Raw genomic sequence first — 26,547 nt, forward strand, 5'->3', positions numbered from 1 at the left:
TAGACTTATATACCGCTTCACAATGCTTTACAGTCCTCTAAGCGGTTTTCAGAGTCAGCATATTGCCCCCCAAAATCTGGGTCCTCATTTTACCAACCTTGGAAGAATGGAAGGCTGAGTCAACCTTGAGCCTTGTGAGATTTGAATTGCCAAATTGCAGACAGCCAGAAGGCAGCACAACTAGCCTGCAGTACTGCATCTAACCAGAGTGCCACCACAGTTTTTATATAATACATATACAATGTATTATGGAAAAATATTTCAGCAGTGGATAGAGTTAGAGTTCAAAATGTGTCCATAATACATTATATCATATGTGAGATTTGATGGGATTCATATCTGTCTTTATACAAGTATGAAAAATTTAAAAAATCCTCTTCATTGCCCTCTGACTCAGAATGACTCATCACCATAGTTAATATGCTGTTGTGTATTCTGAAGCTTTATCTATTAAATATGTAACAAATAATTACTGTATCTGAACATTTTGTGAGATAGTACCTCAAGTGATAAGTAATTGTGAAGTTAGATCTACAAAAAAGAATCACAGTTAGTTGCACAACTGGAATTTTGAGGGTATCTTGTGGGTATGCTCACAAAATGTCTATTATTTGATGGACATGTAGGACTTTTGTGGTGGACAAAGTCCAGCTTCAAAATACTCTTTTACCATAATATTTATATCCTGATCTTTCTTTTTGGAAAAAAAAACTTACATTGAGATTACATCCATTTAAATCCCCAATTTTCACTTAATTACAATAAGAGTTAACATTTCTAACGACATAAACATTTTAAAATTATGTGATGTGGAACACCAGTATCAAATGAAAATGGTGTCAGCTGAAACTCAACCGGAGAGCATCCTCTTACCTGGTCATGTGTATCAAGAATGGCTTCCCTCTTGTTACCATACAGAAATTTGGTGGAAGGTACATGAAAAATAGGGCAGTAGGGTCCTAAACAGGACTGTACAGCCTTCCTTCCCTAATTACTTCCCTAATTATTGAATGAAAGACTTAACTATTCACAGCGCCTCTAATTTACTGGGTTTCAGTTTAGTTATTGTTCTTCATTTAGCTCACCTTCATTTCCGTAGGCTGATCCTGATGATTTAGGTGATACAGAGAAATTACCAAAAAGAGATGCTTCATTAATACATTGTGTACATTTATCTACTGTATATATTAAATATATCTATTATATATATATTAACACACTCTTTCCGGTAACATTTAACTGAGTAAAACAGTACAACTTGGTCAAAACCCTTTGAACCAAGAGACCTCAAATATCTAATTTACAGAATGTGTCCAAAATCTGGGACACATGACTCTAGCTGGAATTGAAATTTGCAAATTTTATAAAATATTTTATGACATAAAATTAACATAAAACAGTTTGTGACACAATGCAAAATGTCTTAAAACATTTCCTGTGCTGATGTTTGCTACATAGTTCAATATGGGATATTTTCAAGGCAGATACTTCTGAATAAGCTTTTCCACTGTACATTAGTACATTAGAAGCTCTGTCATTGTTGAAGGTAGCAAGGAATCTGGTAAGGAAATATATCTTGAAAATTTGACCCAAGGGTCATTGGTTGTCTAGTTGAAATTAAAGCTAAGTGCATAAACAATTGATCTTTTCCTTTGAAAATAAGTAGGACTTTATGCTATATAATCCTATTTATCACAGGGGTAGGACTCCTGTGATAACTCCTTCATTTTAGTACTGCTGACAGGTTACATAAATTTTATTTGGGATCAGTTGCCCTTTGCCAAGGACTCTCCATATGTCTCAGTTACAAATGGTTCTGAAGAACAATAGAGTATTCAAGGGAACATAAATATGCAAGCATATATTGATATTGATATCAATATATGCTTGATATTGATCTATTCAAGATTAGGGTTGCCACTAAATATTTTCTATTTACTGCAGAGAGATAGGCCCCTCTATTGATGTGATGCGATACTGGATAATCTAGATTTTAAAATGATTAAATAGATACCTTTTATGATTACAGAAGTATGTGTGATTATCTATTAAAAACGAATGCTTTAAATTAGAGGCTGGGAATATTTTAGTATTTAAATGCAGGCTATACCTAATATTTGTTTGACTGGATGAGGAGAGTTGTGATTAAAATTAGTGGAAAAGCATCATATATGTTGCCAACAGCATAATTTTTTATTTAGGAAGGGGCTCTTTGGGAATAATGGTTTTGTTAAACTCCTTTAAGGCTTATTTATCATTTTCATATGTTCCCAACTTCAAAATCATGAGGAAATGTAGCATTGTTTTTTTTTCTTTTCAGTGTGCTCATAGAAAAATTTAAACAGATGAATAAAATATAGATTGGGTATTCCCACATTAAATATTTGATCCCAAACTATTTTGGATGCGGAGGGTCTAATTTTAAATCTTTTAAAAAAATACTTGCAGATTATTGTAAATGTATTCTAAAAATTATAATATGAAAGAAATTTGTTCAATGAAGAATATATGCATTAACTTCTCTTAACTGTGCTTACAGTGTATCTGCTAGAATCACTGGAGAAGTGGCTTTGCAGAATTAAAACAGCTTTTTTTAAAGCAGGAAAACTTTCCATATTTATTCTATAAAATTACAGTTTTAATAAACTATAACTGTTATTCAAAAAACTCTGTAGAATTACTTTTGAAGTTAAATACCCCAAACTTGAAATTTTATGATTTAGCAAAACAAAATAATAGGGAACTATCTAAAACGATAGTTCATATAATAGATTTACTGGTGCCACTGATAAAAATGACATGGAATTATTAGCATAGTTAACTTCATATTGTCTTTGAATTTTTTTTTTTAGTTTGTAAGTGTATATGAAAATCTAGTTTTACTTTTGCTATATTTCAGTGTTTTTATTCTTCACGGAGCTTTGAGTGCTAAGGAATCTATGCTAAGTACGTTCACACAGATACTAATCCTAGCTAAACAAAACAAGCTCTCTCTCCTCCATCCCCATAATTACCTATGAATTAGAGGAGGGGGGGTTGTCTTATTGGCTGAGGAGATACTGCTATTAAAAACACATAGTAGAAGGAAGTGAAAATCATTGAAGACCATTGAAAATTAACTGTCAGTTGAGGGGAGTTGATGGCTTATGGATTTTGAGCATCTCTTAATACCTAAATAAGGGATGCGGTGGCTCAGTGGCTAAGACGCTGAGCTTGTTGATCAAAAAGGTCAGCAGTTCAGCGATTCGAATCCCTAGCACTACGTAACGAGTGAAGCTCCCATTACTTGTCCCATCTTCTGCTAACCTAACACTTTGAAAGCATGTAAAAATGCAGGTAGAAAAAATAGGAACCACCTTTGTTGGGAAGGTGCACGTTCCGTGCACCTTCGGCATTTAGTCATGCCGACCACATGACCACAGAGAAGTCTTTGTACAGCGTTGGCTCTTCGGCTTTGAAATGGAAATGAGTATCGCCCCATAGAGTTGGGAATGACTAGCACATATGTGCGAGGGGAACCTTTACCTTTCCTGCTTCTGCTAGAAAAGAAATAGGAAATATGTTTCTGTGTACTTGATATATCTTTGGAGTGATTTTTGATAAATTGTTGCATATATAAAGTACATAGAAATGGGCCATGTGACTGTCTTTTTTGGGGTGGTTGAGTGGAACTGTTGCTTGATTTGGGAGCAGGCTGCAGTGGGCAATTCTGGGTGAGCAAGGGGAGAGGAGAATGCAAATTGAATGTGCTTAGTGATAGAATATTGAGGAATGAGTTGGGATGAGCAGTTAATGGGTTTTTTTTAAAAAAAACTTGCTTTCTAGTCATTTTTTAGATATTGTTTAATTCAAGAATCTCTATTATTGAATCTAAATGTTTGAGGGGGTATCCATTTGTATCTTTGAAAACTGTTGCTTTTCAGCAAGACGTTTGGGCTGTCATTAGTGAGGCGTTTTTTTTTTTTCCTTTATGGGCACATGCTCTTTAATAAATTGGATTGTACTTGACAACAAGTCCATTTTACTTTTGAGCAGATTATTAACCTAAAATATTAGGATAAGAAAGTACCAATGTAATGTACCTTCGTGAGCATCTAAATTTGATAGTGCTACTGGAAAGTATCAAATTGCTGCTGCATTTTTTCTAAGTTCTTTGTTTCCAAGCTACAGCAGTCACGGTGTTGTTTGTTGAGGGCTTGTTTGGCTTAACCAGTAGCCTTTCCACTTTTTGTCAATCTAATTGTTATAGTGTGTTTATTATAAAAGGATTGCTAACAATTCTGCTTTTTCCATGTAGAACATCTTCAAAGCTCTAGTAGCATTTCATTTGGTGAACAAAATGTTTTAAAACTTCTATTTGTTGTTGCTTTGTTTAGTAAAGCTATTCATAACGTTCCTAAAAGTATTATGTAACATAAACTGCAGTTTATGTTACATTTGTTGAAGCCTTTTTATTTTGCATTTATTGCTGTAGTTAATATTTGTCAAATTTAGCATCTGCTGGGAGAAGTAGAGAATGAAATTATTTATGTGCACATCAAATTGCAGTCAATAGATGTATTATTTTACATTGTTAGCCTAAATATTGAATTGAGTTAAAATACTCTGATATAATTGGTTGGGTATATATTATAACGTTATCTTAGGGCTATTACAGTGCTCCTGGTTCCGATCCTAAGGTTCCACATAATTGTTTTAAAAACTGCCTGCCTTTCATAGTAAAAACCACTTTGGTTATATTAACATAGAAAAGCCAAATAATTATTTGATGAACACCGTTTACATACTTGAATATTTGGTTAAAATTATTTATTGATTAAAATAGTTTAATTTAGTAAAGGCTTGAGATTTGTTCATGGTTGTTATTCTACTTAACTGCTTAGGCAAAATTAAATTATCTCAGTCTATAAGATATTATCACAACAAAAGATCTATTTGGTCCACATATATGAATCATGTTCTATTAGAATTTAAAGTGGCAGCCAGTTTGACTGCTTAAATTAAACAATTATAAAAACTGAAAACAATTTTATAAGGCTGTTAAAATAGCAATGCTGTAATTTTCCTAGAATTAATACATCCTAAGTATTAATTTTCAGAAATCTGATTTATATATGCTCAATTTTACAGAATAACACAGAGAATAGAAGCTCTCGCCCATTGACCTTTGAGCAAAGCTTCAACTTTTCCAATTTTCCATAACCTCAACAGGAACAACGGTGTCATTCACAGACCAATTTTTCTTCATGAGAATTAGGAACAAGGCATTTGGGAAGCAGCCAGGACTATCAGGTCCTGTTCCTCACTTTTCCATATACAAATAAGTTCACCAGGTTTCCACCAATACCCATTTTGTCAAGTGGTTGTTCACTTGTGGCTTATGGGAGTCATGCATCTTTTAGGATGATTAGTTAACTTGACCAATTGCACCAACTTTCGGTGATCAGCGCTAATTAAAACATTTATCTCACTGGAAATGGAATACAAAGAAATTTCTTGAAAAAATATACAAAGCTAAAAACATTAACAGCTTATTGTTCCTGGTTGTTTTGATAAGATAGGAGTTCTCAAATTTAACTTTTCAACTTTTATTTGGAGCAAGCATTTGTTTTTTTATAGTACCACTACAATTGGAAAGCATTAGTAAAATTAACCTGTATTATATAATTTATACTTCCACTGGTTCTTCAAAGAGCTAAATATATTTTCCATGAAAAACACGGAAATTTAAAACATGAAAAGTCTCCAAGAAGTTTTAGTAGTCAATCAATCAATCTTTATTGATTAGCCCTTGGGCCATATCAAAATACCAAGTTCCAGAGACAAAAACTACAATTTAAAATGAGATTGAAACAAACCACAACTTAAAATGTAAATGGAATAAAATACAATTTAAAATACAATCAGAATAGAATGCAATAATTTAAGATACAAATTAAATATGCTTGAAATTATATTACAATGTCACCCCTACGCCTACCCCGTCAAGTGGTCTTTCTTACAGTCCACCATGTTCTGCTGCACCAACTTTGTCCTTATTTCCATCAACTTTACAGTAAATTTGGCAATCCATTTCACCAACTGCAAATTAGTACCTGACAAACAATGTTCCAAAAAGCGCTCTTTAGACTTAGGGGTGCTGGTATAAAAGATCCTACCCAACTGGTGTTCCCTCAAATCTGAGTACAGGGGGGAATCAAAAATTACGTGGGACATTGTTTCAACTTCTCCCGTCCCACATAAACAGACTCTTTCACTTGCAGGGATCCCCTTATACCTGCCCCAAAGCATGTTTGTTTGAAGTTGGTCCAATCTCAATTTGGAAAAAAAATCTCCTTATGACGGGAGATAAAGGCGAAGTTAAATATTTTTCTATTTTAAAAATTTGTTTGTTTACTGATAACAAGGGGCAAACTTTTGCTGCTGTCACCTGTGCAATGTCTGATTGTGCACTTATGTCCTTAAATCTCTGTGCAATCCACGTTCTGATCTGCCTAAGATCGTGCTGCTGCCAGTTTAAAGGAATACCAAAGCTTGATACCTGCTTCAAAATTCTTGATAACCAATTATTTTTATTACTTGAGATAATCTACTCCATTAGCGCTACCTTTACTAACCTCCCTTCCTCCATCTTGATTATTCTTAGCCAGTAATAAACAGTCTTCAACAGGGCCCTTGTGCCAATCGCATGTACTCCCAATTCTGCCCTCACTACACATGCTGGGGTTCCAGGGGACACTGCCAAGATTCTCCTCAAGAACTTATTTTGAGGGATTTCCAACCCAGGCAACTTAACCCCCATATTTCTGCCCCGTACTGGTTCAATTTTCACCTGAAAGACCTTTAACACTGGGGTTAATGAAGATGGAGTTTTGTCTTAAGATAAGTTTATTTAATTGGGCCGTCTGAGCCAGGGCTTTCTGAGCTCCGACTTTTACATGTTTATTCCATTTACCATTTGTCTGGAATACTATCCCTAAATAGGTAAATGACTGAACTTGTTCTATTCTCCTGTCATTTAAAACCCATCTCCTCATCTTTTGTTTGCCTGCTAAATATTACCTTTGATTTCTCTACGTTAATTATCAAGCGATTCTTTATACAATATGCTGCCAACCTCCCGAGTGACCTTCGTAGCTCCACCTGTAAGGCCAACATCAGAATTATATCTTCAGCATATAATAAGCAATTTACCTGTTGTTCCTATACTAGGCCCATGGAGTGATATGTCTTCCAAACATTTTGGCAAGTCGTTTAAGTATAAATTGAAAAGTGTTGGAGCTAAAATGCAGCCTTGTCTTAAGCCCTTATTTATTGGGATTGCATTTGTTACCAATCCTGTCCTGTTCTCTCGTACTCTAACCCTGGGTTTCCATGTACCGTATATACTCGAGTATAGGCCGACCCGAATATAAGCCGAAGCACCTAATTTTACCACAAAAAAACTGGAAAAGTTATTGACTCGAGTATAAGCCTAGGGTGGGAAATGCAGCAGCTACCGGTAAATTTCAAAAATAAAAATAGATACCAATAATGTTTTTGAATATTTATTTCAAAGAAAAACAGTAAACTAGCGGTGTATTCAATGAAATACTTCACTCACCTCATGATGCTGATGTCCCGCTGTGATGATGATGTCCCGTGCAGCCGCGGGAGCGATGTCCCGCCTCCTATGACACACGGCACAGTGATTCCTATCATTGGATCACTGTACCAGAGGAGGTGGGACATCGCTATGTGGCTGCTTGCCATAACAAGGAGGAGGTGGGACATCGTTGCAGAGCGGCAGGAGGGGGAGGAAGGGGAATCGTAAGACAGCCCTGCATTACATTAGAACGTGAGGAGGGGGGATGGTGCGGTGCGCGCTGCGCGGCAAACTGACACAGAGGGAGGGGAAACTCACAGGGGCACTGGGCCATTCACGAGTGTCACCCAGCGGCATGGCCCCGCCCCTTTTTCTCCTCCATTTAGGGGAAATTTTTCACTGACTCGAGTATAAGCCGAGGCGGCTTTTTTCAGCCCAAAAAGTGGGCTGAAAAACTAGGCTTATACTCGAGTATATACAGTATAACAATCTAATTAAATATAGCAATTTTTTTTCTATTCCCATGGCCTCTAATTTATCCCATAAAATTTGTCTATTAATTGTATCGAAGGCAGACTTCAGGTCTATAAATGCCACATACAGTGGTTTTTTCCAAAACTTAAACTTTGTTATTAGATGGTCCAATACAAGACAATTGTCCATAGTAGATCTTCCGCTCCTGAAGCCTGTCTGTTCTTCAGCTAGAATGTTATCTCTCTTTATCCAATCTTCTAATTTATGAAGCAAATACTTAGCATAAATTTTTGCTGAAATATCGATTAGACTAATTAGCTGGAAATTATCTGGGTTATCTCTAGAGCCTTTTTTATGTAGTGGAATAATTATTTATGTGCGCCAACTAGCAGGAATTTGCCCTGTTCTATTAATAAAAGTAAAGAGACCCGCCAGGACAGGCGCCCACCAGGTTATGTTTTCTTTAAATAAAGATGCCGGGAGCGCATCCTGTCCTGGAGCTTTGTTTGACTTCAGGGAAAAGATTAAACGCCTCACCTCCATGATTGACACTTCTGCCCACTGGGGTAAGGCTTCATATCCCTGTTTCAGGCTCAGAGAAGATAACATGTCATCAGAACTTTCCGCTACTGCTGGAGTGGCCAAATGCCTCTCCCAACTTACTGCAGTAATATTTGGGTCACTTATTGATTTTCTATCTTTAATAAATTTTGAGACCCCCCCCCCAACCAGAAAAGTGTGGGTGAGACCAGCTTTGCTGCCTGTTCTAAGCCAGCCCATAAATTATCAGTATAAGAGGCATTTTTCTTCTTCAATAGCTGCTTATATTTCTGCCTCGTGATGATATATTCCTTCTGTAATTCCATGTTTGGGCTGATTTAGTATCTCCTAAGTGATTTCCTGAGCTGTTTTCTCCTTTCCTTGCAGTCGTTATCAAACCATGTTGAGTGACTATAATCAGACTGGCCCTTTGGCTTAGTAGTCATTAAAAATGCTTCAATTTATGGCATATTTCTGCAAAATATACTAAAAGCTCTTGTTCACCTGTACTATTTGAGCATATAAGCGCTAGAGTTTCCATACATGGTGAATTCAAAAATTCTGTCACTACTTTCCCATCAACCCTCTTCCATGTTAGCCTTCTCTCCTGGGCTATTTCCAAGTTGTGGCCTATTTGTTGAATTATTTGATTCCTTTTCCTTAAATCAGAAGTAATTACCAGGGACATCTCAATCGGAAGGTGATCACTTTCAGGCCTTGGTAACATCAAGACTGAAGTAGCCCCTGAGACTAAGCTGTGAGAAACACAAAAGTAATCGATAGAGCTACATGCCTTGGGACCAAAAAAGGTTATGGGGTACCTTCTAACCTCTGAGTACTGGCCTACAATTTGAAGGTTACAATTGTATACCATTGTTAGAAATTTCCCCCCATCTTTATTCTTTTTCCTAACATGGGAGTCCCATGATTGTTGGTTTTGTAAATAACCATCTGGAATTGTACCATTTTCAACAAAAGGTTTCAACGAGGGGCCAACATGGGCATTAAAATCTCCTGCCAAAATTAGAGGTGTTTTTATAATTTTTTTCTGTATATCTAATATCTTTACCTCCAGTGCCACCCACAGGTCGCCCATTGCTGGGTTAACATACACATTTATGAATACTATTGACTTCCCTCCACATGCCAAATGGATTGTTTGAGAAAATAAAGGGCCAGAGTCTGAGCATATCTCGTTTCCCTTCGGCTTTTACCAAAATGTACAACCCTCCTGAGGCTCTTCCCTTTATAGCTACCCTCTTTGCTGGTAGCTGCCAAATATTAAACCCAGGGAGCTCAATAGGGGCCTCGTCACCACTAACCCAAGACTCCTGCAAAAGAAGTTTTAGTTTATCCTTTGCCTGTTATAGTAATCTATCCCATTTCATGTGAAAATTTTCAAATTTAATATTCTTGTACATATAGTACAAGTAGAACATCCCCTATATTAATATACTTTTTCTACTTAATGTAATGCAGTTAAACAATAATATTTAAGCTTATTTTAATCAAAATGAATCAAATTGACTCTGTTTATTTCATTGCAGGATCTGGAATTCCATGGAGTTATGAGGTTTTATTTTCAAGACAAAGCAGCTGGAAATTTTGCAACAAAATGTATCCGTGTGTCTAGCACTGCCACAACTCAGGATGTGATAGAAACACTTGCAGAAAAATTCCGGCCAGATATGCGAATGTTATCATCCCCAAAATATTCACTTTATGAAGTGCACGTCAGTGGAGGTTAGTGTATTCTATTTGGGCTCTTAAAAAAGAAATAATAGCAGGAGTGAAAAAAATAGACTTCATAAAGTTCCTTGTTTCACTCAATTTCAGCAGTTAACATTTGAGAAAAAGAAATTGCTAGCTGACATACTAAAACTTAAGAATGTCAAAATATGTTACCAGTAAAAATGTGTACAATCAGAACATTCCAATATCTTAGTAAGCTTGTGGGCTCAAAAAAAATCTCAGCATATTTCATTGATGTAAATCTTACATGAAGTTTTGAAGGATTGGAACCTTGTTCAGAGTTGGGTCACTTTAGAAAATGTGCCTGGACTATTGGGATTGTGGCTATGAACACTTTTTTTTTTCTAAAGGAGCCATTGCAGTTCATGAGTGTACAGTAGTAATGTAATGATCATCTGAATGATTATACTGTAATAGTCATGTATAGAGAGTCAGTTTTAGTATAAGTAAGGTGCTGGCCAAGAAACCAGGTGTCTGAACTTTAAGCTTCTTTTACATTTGAAAGTCTGCTAGATGACTTTGGACCAGCCTTTTGCTCTCAACCTCACCTCATAGCTTTGCTGTTGTGGGAAAAATAAGAGGAAGGAATAGTACACAAGTTTGCCTCCTTAAATTATGTATAATAAGATGGGATGATATTTAAATATTATCACCATCTGAAGTCACGTTATTGAAAATAATCTGGAATTTTAAGGTGGCACAGAATATGATAACCTTCCTCCTAACAGGAATCAGGAAAGCCTCATGTGCAGTAAGTTTTCTTACAGCTTCAATTTGAGAAACCATTCAGGATACCAATATTTTTATAAAACACTGCAATCCAAGGTTAGCAGAGTTAGAGATAGTGCTCCAGAATGAGCCATTTTATTTTATACCATTTCAAATGGAGCCTTCTTAAATTAAAGGCACTTTTCCTCAGGTAGGTGAAATTGGATTATAAAAAATAAAACTGGATTTTCAGATTGCTTTCTTAATCATTGTAGGAAGATCATAATTGAAATAAATGATTGATGATATAATTTTGTTATTATTTTGGATTCTAAATGACAATATTTAGATTTCAAAAAGATAAAAAAATATTGGTGTAACTTATTAAAATTCATGAGCTAAAAACAGAATGTTTATCCTTATTGTCTTATCACTTTATTGCGGAAAAATGATCTTTGCTCTTCTATTCTGTAAGTTTTAATTTGCATCTTTCACATTTGATACTATCTACATTGTGGATTTTTTAAAAGAAATTGGTATTTTTATTCCTCTGAGATCAAGAATATCGGTGCAGTTTAATTAGCTCAAATAAGAGATAACTTGAGATAACTGTATAGTTCTTGTGATATATCTGATTTAGTTTCATTATCTTATTTTGAAGAGGACAATGATTAAATGAATGCTTCCACGATTCCAGTTGGAAACAGTAGATTGCAATTTATGGGCAGTAGGTTAAAGCTGGTTGTGGAGAGTTGCATGATACAGACCTACGATGGCAAACCTATGGCATGTGTGCCAGAGGTGGGACACAGAGCACTCTCTGTGGGCACGCGTGCCGTTGCCAACTGCTCTACTGGTTTTCAGATGCACATGCATGCTGGCCAGCTGGTCTTCGCGGGTGCCAGAGTGCCGGAAAACATCCTGAAAACATCCCAAAAAACGGCCTAAAAATGGCCTAGAAAATGGCCTGAAAACTGCCCGAAAAACATACAAAACCAGCCATGCATCCGCCGGCCAGCTGGTCTTTAGGTTTCTGGTGCTCCGGCGCATGCATGCATGTGCATTTTGCTTTGGGCACGGTGCCAAAAAGATTTGCCATCACTGATATAGACATTTATATAAGATTTCATGTTTTTCTTTAGTTTCAAAAAGAAAGAGCAAGAATAGTTATTGGAGTTAAGAGAATAAATGGTTTTCTATGCATTTGGTGAGAACTATGTTTTGGCAAAAGAATATATACAGATATTTATAAACTGGCCCTTCCCCATAAGTCCCCAGTTGTGAGACCCAGCTTATTAAGTTGGGCTCTAGGAATCAGTTGGGACTGTTGGTATTGTACAAAACTCTCTGCTTCTTAGCAACTTCCCTAACTGAGCTGCTTGACTCCCATTTCTGGATTGAGAAACTTACCATATTTTTCGGAGTATAAGATGCACCTTTTTTAGTCAAAAAAAGAGGCGGAAAATCTGGTGCGTCTTATACATCGAATACAGCATTTTTTGTCTCCCGAAACCCTGCCCCTACACCAAAATGGCTGTTTTTTGCCCCCCCAGCCCCCAGCAGCACTTTATAAGCCTCCATAAGGCTATGCATGCAATTTTGTTTGACAGAAAATGGCCCGTTTTCACAAAAAATAGGCTGTTTTTTGCTCGTTTTTGCCTTCCCCATCAGAGCACTCTGCAAGCCTCCCCAAGGCTATTCATGCTTTTTTTTTTTGAAAAAAAAAAGCTCATTTTCGCAAAAAACGGGTCATTTTTGGGAGGTTTGCAGAGTGCAAAAACTCCCCCCCCCCTTTTGGAAAGCTCTTTAACTGATTGATGAGAATTACATTGATCAAGTGCTGTGCCAGCAGAAACGAAGTCTTAGGTGCTGCAGATTGTCAGCGATTTCTTTCTCCAGCACATGGGTAAATACATCTGGAAACATCTACCTACCTACTCTCTCTCTCTCCCTCCCTCCCTCCCTACTGTATCTCTCTCTTTCTCTCTCTCTCTCTCTTCCTTTACCTACCTACCTAACTACTCACTCACTCACTCTCTACCTACTGTATTTCTCTGTCCCTCTATCTACCTACTTTTTTTAAAAAAAATGCCTCTTCAAAACCTTGGTGCGTCTTATACTCTGAAAAATACAGTACTTATGGTTTTGCAGGATTTTAATATGCCTTCCCTGAAATAGATTCTGATTTTTTTTTTGAGGGAGAGGTGGGTTGTTTCTTTATCTAATAAAGAGACTGTGGTTTGCTCCTCCTTAAGAAGCCATTGCTGGAACCCACTTTATTGGATAATTTTCATCCAATATATCGCTCCCTTGTTTGGGAAGGTGGTAGAGAAGCAAGAACAACAGCTTCAGGGGGCCTTTGAGGAAATAAGTTATCTGGACCATTTTAATTAGGATTCAGACCCAGGTATGGGATGGAAACAGCATTGGTTGCCCTTTTGGATGAACTTTGGTGTGAGTGGGCTGAGGGTAGTGCATCCATCTTTGCGCTATTTGACCTCTCAGCTTTCAATACCATCAATCATAGTAGTCTTCTTAATAGGCTCAGAAGATTAAGAGTGGGCAGCATGGTGTTTTGCTGGTTTGCCTTCATCCTTCAGGGCCAATTTCAGTTGGTGTTGATAGTGGAGGACAACTCTTACTCTCGGCCCCTACTGTGTGAGGTGCCATAGGGTTTGATGTTTTCTCCTCTCCTTTATAACATCTACATGAGGTTGCTGGGTGAGTTCATCTGCCACCATGGGATGAGATGTCATTAGTATGTTGTGGGTACCGAGGTGGCACGGTGATTAGAGTGCAGCACTGCAGGCTACTTCAGCTGACTGCAGTTCTGCAGTTCGGCTGTTCAAATCTCACTGGCTCATGGTTGACTCAGCCTTCCATCCTTCCGAGGTGGGTAAAATGAGGACCCAGATTGTTGTTGGGGGCAATATTCTGATTCTGTAAACCACTTAGAGAGGGCTGAAAGCCCTATGAAGCGGTATATAAGTCTAACTGCTATTGCTATTGCTATTGCTACCCAGTTATATATTTTCAACCTGGGGGTTTAAGCAATGCCTGGAGGCCTTGGTTGAGTCTAGATGGGGAACAAGAGACTTCAGCTCAACTCTGACAAGGCCAAATAGCTTTGGCTTGGGGCTCCAGGATTTTGCCATCTGTGCTACTGAATGGGATTTCAGTATGCAGTGACATCCAGAGTGCACTCTGAGAGTTCTCCTGAATGCATGACTCCTGTTCAAGGAGTAGGTGACAGTTGTGGGTAGGAAATTGCCATTTTTATCCCTCCTGTCTTTTGGTTTGTATCTTTCACTTTTATGACATGTATTATTAAGGATATTAATAATAAATAATAAATATTGTCTATTTTGTTTTTATTTTATTATCTGATTGTTGTTTGCTGCCGAAAGTCACCTCCAGTGGGATGGGCAGTTATACAAGTTTAATTAATATTTAAATTAGTGTAATGATTTAATTCCTATAAATATATGAACTATCTTATCCACACCTGTAATAGGCCCTTTTGACTTGTAGATAGAAGTGGAAGAGCAGTAGCTCCCTGCTCTGGGTCCACTTTTCTGTATAGGAGAAAAAAAATCTGGTTCCTTGGATAGAGAGGAAACGATTGCCTCTTTGCTTTTGTAAAGGGACTCTCAGAAATTTTTTTTAAAAGTACATTTATTCAGTATGTGTGTGATAAAATAAAACTGGTGGATCTTATGTAATACTTTGCTGATAAATAGATGAAATGCTAAAGCTCAATGCTACTACATTCTTATATAAATACTGTTTCTCAATTTGTGAGCAGGAAGAAATAAAACATTAAAATAGAATAATCAGCTTTGTGGTAAACACAAAGGAAAGGCATATTTGAGCATAAGAATAGTATGCAGGCCTCAATATTATCATACGAAAACAGAAACTTTCTATAGACTTTTCAGAAAGATGCATTAATATTTGGTACTGGAAGTAGTTAACCTTAAGCCAGACTCTATGTGTTTCTTTTTAAAATGTCTTTCTCTCCCCCCTTTTCTTCAGGTATAACAACATACAGATCATAAATACTTTTATAGCATGCAGACTGTATTTCTAAAATGTTTAGTTCACGATGCTTTTATCTTTCAGAATATTTACGTTTATTTTACATAAAATTTCTTATTAACAGATTAAGTATTCAGTATTCCTAGCAGTGTGTTGTATCTAAAATATATATACTCAAAGTAACTCAACTGCAGCAAATTACATTGTGTAATTGAAGTAGCATGATGATGTCACTTCAGAAAAGCAAATTGAGGCACATAATGAGCACTGTGCCATGTTTGATACTGAATTTATAATCCAAGGCCATCAATATAGTCAACATTTGGAGAAAAGGCAAAGATGTGTTTTGAATTTTTTTTTGGGGGGGGGGACATCTCAGTGAAATTGATTATGGGCTTCTTCAGCGTAGATGATATTTCTCTGGTTTAAAATTTTAGCATTTTAACCAATTTAGTTTTCAATTTTACATTTAGCCATGTTTTCCTTATTCTTTCACATCTTTTTGCTTTATCTTACCATATTCACTCATTCATTCATTTTTAAACATGTTTTATTTCTGCTGTTTTCATTTCTCCCTCCTAATGTCAAGAAATGTAAAGATAAAAGACTGACAAATACGTGTATAAGAATTAAACTTTCTTCATTTTATTGTGGAGACTGATCAGCTAATTCATAAGTAAAAAGAGAGTATTAGGAGAAAATTAGGTTTGATGATTCTGAAGCTATGTTGAGTGCAGCTAATAGGACAGTCTGGGGAATCCTTTCTAAAAGCAGTTCCAGTGTGCATAAACTTTTTCCATTTTACCTCCTTTAGTCAGCACAGAAACTCAGAGGCTACACCTATAATTAGGAATACAGGTGTTACTTTTCCATGTCATCAAATAATGCAGAGAATATAACTAGTTTCCAAAACAAGTTAATATGTCAAAGATTCAAATACCTAATGATGGCCTAAATGCAATATAAAGTGAGCAGATGTGCATGTGCATATGGGATTTTTTTTCTTGCTGTTCTGCTGTATGCTCTCTGGAAGATTAACATTTGGGGAACAGGCCACATCTTATCCTAGACTTTTAAAAAGGACCAGAAGTTTGTAGTCTCATCTCCAACAGTTGGAAGACAAATATTGGAAAACTTATTTCTTCTATAATAAAATAGCCAAATCGCATTCCTGTTATCATGTTGCTTTTTCTTATTCTCCTGTGCGCTGCTTGGAGAATCCAAGTGTGGGTTCAATTTCTGTCTATCTGCCCAGTGACTGAGTTTTATTAAGAACTTTGGTCAAACCTTGGCTCGACTGTTTTCAGTTTCTCAACTCAGTCTGAAGCCCATAGGAAGTGACTACCAATCTCCTACAAACTACTAAGCCAAAAAAAAAAAAAACAGATTTGTCCCAGACTTGAATCCTTTGATCATCGATTTGGAGTTTTCTACCTGCTCTTGCTGCAACAGAAGGTTTGTTTTTGATATAGGGAAGCTTTTCATTAATCTTACATGATTTTCATAGTTTTCTTACTACTATTTGATCTCCAGACATATTTTTGTAGCATAATAAAATGATACAAGACAGTTCCACAGGATTTTTATAATATAGTCTATATTCTATAAGATGTTTCTAATGTAATGCCTTATTGACATAAATTTGGCAGTGTTTCTAAGGTAAAATATGGTATTTTTACAGGAGCAACAAAACCAGTTTCATTATTTTTTGTCTCTTGGTTTAATAGAAAAAGTTTAAGTTGATGTGCACCCAGGTAACAACAACCAACAAGAAATTCTTGTTTTACTGGTTTATTATTTAGCTGAATGATCTTTTTATGCTTTAAAGAGATTATGGTGATTTATAGTGAGTGATCTGCTACCCTGTATTTGACACTGGTTGACTAATTTTGTGTCATTGGGTCATTGTCAACTTTTACTGATCATATAGATTTTCTCCATGATAATCTGTTACTAACCTGATCTACAGTACCCATTGCTACTGTACCAGAGTCTATCCACCTTGTTCTTGGTGGTTGTTCTTCTTCCCAGCATTAGAACCTTTGTTAGAGAGCTATGTCTTTGCATAATGTGTCCAAATTAAGATAATTTGGGTATGATCATTTGTACTTTAAGTAAAAACTGTGGATTGAGTAGTTTGAATTGAAAAAAACCCCTCTGGATTGAGTAGTTTATCCATCACTAAAATTCAAAAGAATCAATATTCTATCTTGTTTCTTCAAAGTCCAACCTTCACTGTCATAGAGTATCACAGGGAAAAGTGCTTGCATTATTCTGATCATTGTAGGTAGAGATACATCATGGAATGAGTATCTTTTCATGGCCGCTTTGCTAAATGCTAATCTGCCGTGTATTTGTTGACTTCATGTTTTTTTACTATTGCACCTAAAAGGCAGAAGCTATCTGTCCCTTCAGTATCTTCATTAGCATCTCAAAGGATGATTGTTGTACTTGATGTTATGCATTTGGTTGGCTTATACTTGATTTTAGTCATTTTTTTTGGCAAAACTGTTGTGAATTAAATCACATGCTCATGGGATGCTGCAAATGGCCATAAATACTGCTATGTTGCCAAGCATTCATAATTCAGTCATGTGATCAATGGGAGGGGCAACTGTTAGGACATTGGATCCAGATTGTAAGTCCCCTTTTTCAGGTCAGTCCTAACTTTGAACAGTCGCTAGGTCATTTTTGTTTGTTTTCTTTTGAATGTAACTGATCATAGATCAAATATTGACTGAATTGATCAATCAATTACTTAGTAGTAAGTTGAATACCTGTGGTGTCATAAGCATAACACAGGTTATTGATGTTTTTCCTCCAAATTTAAAAAAGATAAAACACCTTCTTCCAATCAAGTTTTCTTTAATATATATTCATATGGGTTGAATAATTAAGGGGAGAGTATAAGCCTTGATTCCCCACTTTGCCATCCATAGTCTGTCCATACTGTAGCTTCCTGACTCTCGTATGTATGTATGTATGTATGTATGTGTGTGTGTATGTATGTATGAGGACAATGAGATGTTCTGTGATCTCTGACACTATTAAATACTGATAATGAAGCTGTTTATTTAGTTCATGGTTGGTTTAGGAATATGTCTTTTGAATATTAATCAATAGATGCTATACTGCAGTAATTATTTGAATAAAAATTAGTAAATTGGAGTGTACGTAGTTGCATCAACTAGGTTTAGAGCAAGCATTGTTTTATATCCCATTAGCTTAAGAACTTTTTAGAAACTTGCAAACAACTTATATTTGTTCTTAATTTTAAATCTTGTCCTTATTAAATCTTATCGGTTTCATAATTATATATTATTTGGTTGATTACTTTTTAATAGATGAATGACTAAAAACAAAATGAATCCCTTGACAATATTAACTTATGTTGTCAAAGAGGGAGATTTTGGTGATAAAAGTCTAGTAAGTTAAAAAAGGAATGATCTCCCTCCATGTATTGAAGAAACTTTTAAATTGTATGTGTACATGCTGATATATTTAAACATTTCATTACATGTTTGATTTTTGGATGACTTTTGAAGCCCATGGGCAGACTTTAAATGTTCAAAGCAATATTTTTTAAAATAAGATGCTTTTTATATTGTACTAAAAGTGCACTCTGGGAATTGTCATCCAAAAACAGTGCCGACTAGAAAATTTGGAAATTCTAGTCCTAACACACCTGATAAGTGTCAGATGAGAAATGGTTGGTTCAAATTTCAGTTACTGACAGTTTAATCATTTTGATAAACTGAAAGACTTGATAGTCTTCTGTTATGATACAAGAACAGTCTATTAACTAAATGTATTTGCTGTGTCATTTCTTGGCTGCTATGTTAATTGTCAACATTCTGCATTGTTTGATCTTGTCTTTTTTTCTCTTATATTGAAGAAGAAAGAAGATTGGATATAGATGAGAAACCTCTAGTTGTACAATTAAATTGGAACAAAGATGATCGTGAAGGAAGATTTGTGCTTAAGAATGAAAATGATGCACTTCCTCCAAAGGTAAAAAGCAATGTTCTGTATAAGTGGGTATATATTTGAGCTGTATATCTGAGTTTTTCTATGTTTATAAAAATAAACTTTGTATATCTTGAGTTTTCTGTGCTTATAAAAATTGTCTTTGTATTACAGATTTTTTTTGTAATTCTCCATTAATAGTCAATGAATGTGCCTTTACATGTAGTCTTATGCATGATGGCACAGTTGTGTTAGGCAGAATGTGTGATTTCCATTCCATTTAGTTTATATTAGCTTAATTTCTCAAATTAGGCAGTTAATGCTGATTCAAATGCTGTTTTTTTTGGAAATGGAAATGTTAAATAGTTCTATAGATACGTAGAAGGTGGTCAGTGATTACAAATATTATGCTTATGACAAAATACTAAATGTTTGTGTGTAAAGTCCAATTCATTTGTTATTTAAAAATCAATATTCTTAGAATTCTGCTTTAAGTGCTTCTGAGGATCTTCATTATATTTCAGCTCAAAAAAGGAATTTTATGACCAGTGGTAATGCTTAACACTCAGTTAAGAAAAAAAAAATCATTGTTGCTAGCCATTTAAGGTTGACCATAATAGGAAGCCACATTTATAAATGCTAAAACTGCTTTTATTATAAGGCTACAGTAACTTCTTGAAAGCATAGATATGCTTACTTGATCCTTCCCTTTATCTTCATGAGAATTATAGAGGATCCTGTCTGAGGTATTTTCCCATATTTCATTTCCCCCCTGGATTTAAAGTTATTTTATCTGACATCGTAGTTGTTTTTTCTTCCTTCCATTCCTCAAGCTTCTGTCTTCCGTCTGTTACATAAGTAGAAGATTTATTTATGTACCGTATTTTTCGGAGTAAAAGACGCATCTTTTCCTCCCCCCAAAAGAGGGTGAAAATTTGGGTGCATCTTGTACACTGAATGTAGCTCCACCCACCAGAGGCCAAAAATGTGAGGCATGGAGGCAGCGATGGTGTGTGGCAATGCCTGCAGTCTGGAACAGCTGATTGGGAGTATTCTCCCAGTTGGTGGAGATAGCAGCCAGACTGGGTTTTTACTCTGTCTAGAATCCAATTGGACTGAGTCTACAATCTGTGATGTCATCGTGCATTGGTGGCTCCACCCAGCTTTAGACTCAGTATAATTAGGACTAGATGTGAGAATTGGTCTCTCCTCAATTTTTTTCCAAAACGCTTCTTAATTGGAATTTTTCAAAAATATTTTTCCTTTAAATTGGTTAGGAACCTAGTCTGACTGATCTCCTCCAACATCGGATCGAGCAGGGGACTTCCCAGCGGTCCTGGGCCAAGTGGACAGGCCTTTGGCGACGAGGCTAAAGGGAAGCAACACCCATGAGTTCGCTCCGGAGCGCTTCTTACCATCTGCCGGCCGGCGCACGTACTTCCCTAGCCTCTCTCCTGGCTCACGGGCAAAGCCCAGAGGCATCAAATAGTGCTGCCTCTTCGATTGCTAACTTTCTATTCCTGCTTTGGCATAATTCCTTGGGCACGGCTCCATAGCAGGCCACTACAGTGGTTCCTGCTCCCCCATCAGAAATCTAACAGGAAATGCTCCCCTCACCGGGTCCTAGTTCCCCAGGAAGTGAAAAGATCTCTGGACTGGTGGAGATCCCCTGCCATGTCGCAGGGGACACCGTTCAGGAAGCCGACACGCCTCACCCTAACGACCGATGCCAGCCTGGTAGGATGGGGGCACACTTACAGAACTTTATAGCCTAGGGCCAGTGGTCAGCAAATGAGCGCCAAAATAGCATAAACTGGCTCGAATCGTCCAATTAGTCCTATTACACTTTCAGGACTTCGTCAGGGATGCCGACATATTAGTCTTGACTGACAACACTACCACCAAGGCTCATGTCAATTGTCAGGAGGGGACCCAATCCTGGGCTCTCATGAGGGAGGCCAAGCCAATCTGTTATTCTCTGGGTGGAATCCCATGTAGCATCCCTCAAAGCAGAACACATCTCAGGGGTCCTGAATGTCCAAGCAGATTGGCTCAGCCAATATGGCACTGAAAAAAGTGAGTTGTGACTGTTTTTCACACTTATGTCCATTGCAGCATCCCCAAGGTCAGTGAACAAACTTCAGATGCTTGGCAACTGGTTCATATTTATGATTATTGCAGTGTCCTGTGGTCATATGATCCCCTTTTGTGACCTTCTGACCAACAAAGTCAATGGGGAAGGTAGATTCACTTAACAACTGTATTACTAACTTAACAACTACAGTGACTCACTTAACGACTCAGCAAGAAAGTGGGGGAAAACTACCTAACAAATGTCTTGTTTAGCAACAGACATTTTTTTTTTCATTTAGTCATTTATTTGACATTTATAGGCCGCCCTTTTCCCTGAGGGGACTCAGGGCGGCTTACAATTAATAGGGAGGGAGTGCAAGACAGAACACAAGAAAAAAAGAAAAATGTGAATAAAAAAAATAAACCAGTAAAACACAACATTCATTCAGCATTCGGGTGGGGCGAGGTTAGGGTCTTATCCCCAGGCCTGACGGGATAGCCAGATCTTGAGGGCTGTGCGGAAGGTCTGGACGGTGGTGAGGGTGCGAATCTCCACGGGGAGATCGTTCCAAAGCGTCGGAGCTGCAACTGAGAAGGCTCTCCTCCGCGTAGTCGCCAGTCGGCACTGACTGGCGGATGGAATTCGGAGGAGGCCTACTCTATGCGATCTGATGGGACGCAGGGAGGTAATTGGCAGAAGGCGGTCTCTCAAATAGTCAGATCCACTACCATGGAGGGCTTTATGAATGGTAAGTAGCACCTTGAAGCGCACCCGAAGATCAACAGGTAGCCAGCGCAGCTCACGGAGGATCGGTGTTATGTGGGAGAACCGTGGTGCGCCCACGATCACTCGCACGGCCGCATTCTGGACTAGCTGAAGTCGCCGGATGCTCTTCAAGGGCAGCCCCATGTAGAGCACATTGCAGTATTCCAGCCTAGAGATCACAAGGGCTCGAGTGACTGTTGTGAGGGCCTCCCGATTCAGGTAGGGCCGCAACTGGCGTACCAGGCGAACCTGGGCAAATGCCCCCCTGGTCACAGCTGACAAATGATGGTCAAAAGTCAGCTGTGGGTCCAGGAGGACTCGCAAGTTGCGGACCCTGTCTGAGGGGTATAAATTTTGACCCCCCAGCCTGAGTGATGGAACGTTGGCCAAATTGTTGGGAGGAAAACACAACAGCCACTCGGTCTTGTCTGGGTTGAGTACCAGTTTGTTAGCTCTCATCCAGTCCCTAACGGCCTCAAGACCCCGGTTCATCACGTCCACCGCTTCATTGAGTTGGCACGGGGCGGACAGATAAAACTGTGTATCATCCGCATATTGATGGTATTTTATTCCGTGCCTCCGAATGATCTCACCCAGCGGTTTCATGTATATGTTGAATAGTAGGGGGGATAAGACCAAGCCCTGCGGCACCCCATAAGTTAGGGGCCTCGGGGATGATCTCTGCCCCCCCACCAACACCGACTGCGACCTGTCCGAGAGGTAGGAGGAGAACCACTGCAAAATAGTGCCTCCCACTCCCACCTCCCGCAGTCGTCGCAGAAGGATACCATGGTCGATGGTATCGAAAGCCGCTGAGAGGTCAAGGAGAACCAGGATGGACGCATGGCCTCCATCTCTGGCTCTCCAGAGATCATCGGTCAATGCGACCAAAGCGGTTTCTGTGCTGTAGCCGGGCCTGAAGCCGGAGTGGAAGGGGTCAAGATAGCTAGCTTCCTCCAAGGTACGCTGAAGCTGGAAGGCCACCACCGTCTCAACAACCTTCCCAACAAAGGGAAGGTTGGAGACTGGACGGTAGTTATTAAGAACAGCTGGATCCAAGGATGGTTTCTTCAGGAGGGGTCTCACCACCGCCGCTTTAAGTGCGGCGGGGAAGTGCCCCTCCCGAAGGGAGGCGGTAACGACCGCCTGGATCCAGCCTCGTGTCACCTCACTGCTGTTGGCAACCAGCCAGGAGGGACACGGGTCCAGTATACAGGTGGAGGCGCTCAGCTCGCATAGCTTTGTCCACATCCCCAGAGGCAACATCCTGAAACTCAACCCAGAGATGGTCTGCCAAGTTATCCCCCTGTGTCTCGGCTGGATCTGCGGGAGTGGAGTCCAAGTCCGACCGAAACCGAGCAACTTTGTCCGCCAAGAACTGGACATACTCCTCAGCCTTACCCTGTAAGGGGTCCCCTGCCTCCCTCCTATTTAGGAGGGAGCGGGTTATCCTAAACAGGGCGGCCGGGCGGGACTCGGCGGACGCAACCAAGGTGGCAATGTGTGTTCTTTTAGTTGTCCTTAGTGCCCGGATGTATTCCTTGGTGCATGCTGTCAGAAGTGCTCGGTTCGATTCGGACCTATCGGACCTCCACAAGTGCTCTAGGCGTCTCCTCCGGCGCTTCATCTCCCGGAGCTCCTCGGTGAACCAAGGAGGCCTCCGGGATCCGCCGACCCGGAGGGGCTGTAGTGGCGCAATCCGGTCAAGAGACTCCGATGCTGCCGAGTGCCAGGCAGCAACAAGAGTCTCTGCCGAACTGTGGGCGAGAGTATCAGGAATAGCCCCAAGCTCCGTCTGGAACCTTAAGGGGGTCCATAAGTCGCCTGGGGCGGAACCACCTGGTCGGTTCCTCCTCCCTACGGTGGGGGTTTGGCCTCCGGAAGTCTAGCCTCAGTAGGCAGTGGTCTGACCACAACAGGGGTATGATCTCATTACCCCTCAGACCAAGATCACAAATCCACTGCTCCGAGAGGAATACGAGGTCGAGTGTGTGACCCGCTGAGTGGGTTGGGCCTCGGATTACCTGGGTCAAGCCCATGGCTGTCATGGAAGCCATGAACTCCTGCGCTCCATCAGAGTGTTCACCGAGCGAAGGCAAATTGAAGTCCCCCAGGACCATGAGCCTAGGGAACTCAATTGCTAGCTGGGCTACCGACTCGAGGAGCGGGGGGAGGGCTGCTGCAACGCAGTTGGGAGGCAGGTACGTTAGCAGCAGACCCACTTGACCCTTGAGGTCCAGCTTCACCAGTAGGGACTCACACCTGACAAGCTCCGGAGCAGGGATCCTACGAGGTGCTAAAGACTCCCGGACAACAATAGCCACACCGCCACCCCTTCCCTGGGCTCTCGGCTGATGAAGCACCTGAAATCCATCTGGGCACATGTCTACGAGGGGGACTCCTCCCTCCGGGCCCAGCCAGGTTTCAGTAATACATGCCAGGTCTGCCCTCTCGTCTAAAATTAAGTCCCGGACGAGGGGAGCCTTGTGAACAACAGACCTGGCATTTAGCGACAGCAGCCTGAGACCAGGGTCCTGATTACTCGCGCCATCTGGCCTTGGAGTGGGACTCATAGGGCCGGAAGGAGGGATCTCTCTGATGTAGCGAACCCTCCTTCCCCGGTAATGGCCAGCCCTAAAGTCCCCGCCATATCTGCCCCTCCCTGTTACGACCGCAATGCTCCGACCCACTCCCGTGACTGTGGTCCCCCCAACCACCCCAGTGACCCCCGCATTCCCCGGCAGGTCCTCCGAATCAGACATTTTGGGCTCAATTGGAGTTTTAAGTTGAGGACTACCTTTATTAGGCTTATGTACAGTCTCTGAGGGCACAATGGCTCAGTGGTTAAAGATGCTGAGTTTGTTAGCTGGAAAACAGACAACCAGGTTCAAGACCTGAGCATCATAGGGTGAGCTCCCATTCTTGCCCCAACTCCTGCCCACCTAGCAGTTTGAAAGCATGCAAATGCAAGTAGATAAATAGGTGCCACTTTAGTGGGAAGGTAACAGCATTCTGTGTGCGCTGGACTGGGTCCCTCAGCTAAAAAACAGAGATAAGCATTGGCCCCAAGAGTGGACATGACAGGACAGGACAGGAAACCTTTACCTTATACCTCTTTAGTAATTTAACTTCTACAGAAACTCCATTCCGATCAAGAATTCTTGTTTGAAATCAATTCTAGGTCAAGAATAATGAAATTGGTTTGTTAAAATAACTAGAACTTTTAAACAAGAATCTTTGATTGAAAGATGACACCGAAGCTGAATTCTGTCAAAGTAAAAATAGTCACTCTCTAGACAGTGTAAAAGTTGCCATTTTAAAGACACATGAAACTGTATCACATAGGAATAAGCTTTGGTTCAGCATTGTAAATGAATTGTAACCATTCTGTGTTAATCATCTTGGTCAAATGTTGAGATAATTTTACTGATTCTTTGCCAAATACATACATTACAATTATTATTACCATTGATATTTACAATTGAATGTTATTGGTTTGGAGAATAATATAAATGAATCAAATTACTAATAAAATTGACATGTTTCAGAAGGCTCAGAGCAATGGCCCTGAAAAACAAGAAAAAGAAGGAGTGATCCAAAACTTCAAGAGGACCCTATCAAAGAAAGAAAAAAAAGAAAAAAAGAGGCGAGAAAAAGAAGCACAGCAACAAACTTTAGACAATCATGGGCCATTTCATGGAGATGATATGTGAGTCTCGAATCATAAAATTACAGGAATTGTTAAAATATTTTTTTAAAAATTACTTTACCGATTGGTTCTTACCACATAACTTATTGATAAAAAGTTTTTTATGTGCAGAACAGCACTTCTATTCATAAATACTTTTGCCAAGCATCTGAATTTTGATCACATGATCATGGGGATGCTGCAACAGTTGTAAATGTGAAGAACTGTCAGTGCTGTTGTAACTTCAAATGGTCATTAAACAAATGGTTGTAAGTTGAGGACTACCCATACTTTTGATTCTTTTAATATGTAACCAGAGATTAAGAATTATGAGTGCCTTTTCCAAGTTTCCACGTGTGCTCTTTTTTTTAATTAAAAGTATTTTTATTTTTCAAAACAAACACAACACAAAAAATCCTCTTTCTTTACATACTCTAGAAAGTGTATCAGTTGATTACAAAAGGTTTTCGTGCATTTCTTTCACAGTCACCCATGATTCATATTAATTCTAGTATTTTAAATCAAATATATTTATACATATTACCATCATCCTACCCCCATTCTCGTTTGACTGTTTAAATGTCCTTCATCATAAAACATACCAAAACTCAAGACATAACCACATACATGTGTGTTCTTAAGATGCAAAAAAAACCCATGTGTTATCCTCATCTGCCAATATTCTTGGAATTACTTTAAGCAGAATTTTGGAGGGAAATGGAAAGCAAACAGGTTTCCTTTTATCTCTTGGTCACCCATTTTATATTGCTAGAATCCTAGAATTATTTGTCACCAAAAATTATAATGTTGTAGAAACTGGTTGATAAGATGATATGCTGGTTTGGTGTATAGATAACTGGCTTTGTCCATTAATAACTACAATAAATCACTGCTTATCTGACCAGTGGATAAAGTACCTTTAAATAACAGGTACATACACAGCCCTTGGGCTGTTGA

At 38.9% G+C, this 26,547-nt stretch overlaps 1 protein-coding gene across 12 annotated transcripts in view; it reads left to right on the forward strand.

The window, feature by feature from the left end:
- The window catches only part of AFDN (afadin, adherens junction formation factor), a 96,436-nt gene that overhangs the window by 6,010 nt on the left and 63,879 nt on the right, over positions 1 to 26,547 (forward strand). For 6 of the 12 annotated variants that reach the window (XM_032214944.1, XM_032214951.1, XM_032214955.1 and 3 more), the window contains exons 2-4: positions 10,147 to 10,342; positions 18,993 to 19,108; positions 25,451 to 25,611. In XM_032214944.1, the coding sequence (XP_032070835.1) occupies positions 10,147 to 10,342; positions 18,993 to 19,108; positions 25,451 to 25,611 (473 nt within the window). The remainder of the gene's footprint in view (positions 1 to 10,146; positions 10,343 to 18,992; positions 19,109 to 25,450; positions 25,612 to 26,547) is intronic. The other 6 variants (XM_032214946.1, XM_032214952.1, XM_032214954.1 and 3 more) reach the window with 3 other exon arrangements.

Source organism: Thamnophis elegans, chromosome 4 (assembly GCF_009769535.1).
Source record: "Thamnophis elegans isolate rThaEle1 chromosome 4, rThaEle1.pri, whole genome shotgun sequence".
In the NCBI taxonomy this organism is placed as follows: Eukaryota; Metazoa; Chordata; class Lepidosauria; order Squamata; family Colubridae; genus Thamnophis; species Thamnophis elegans.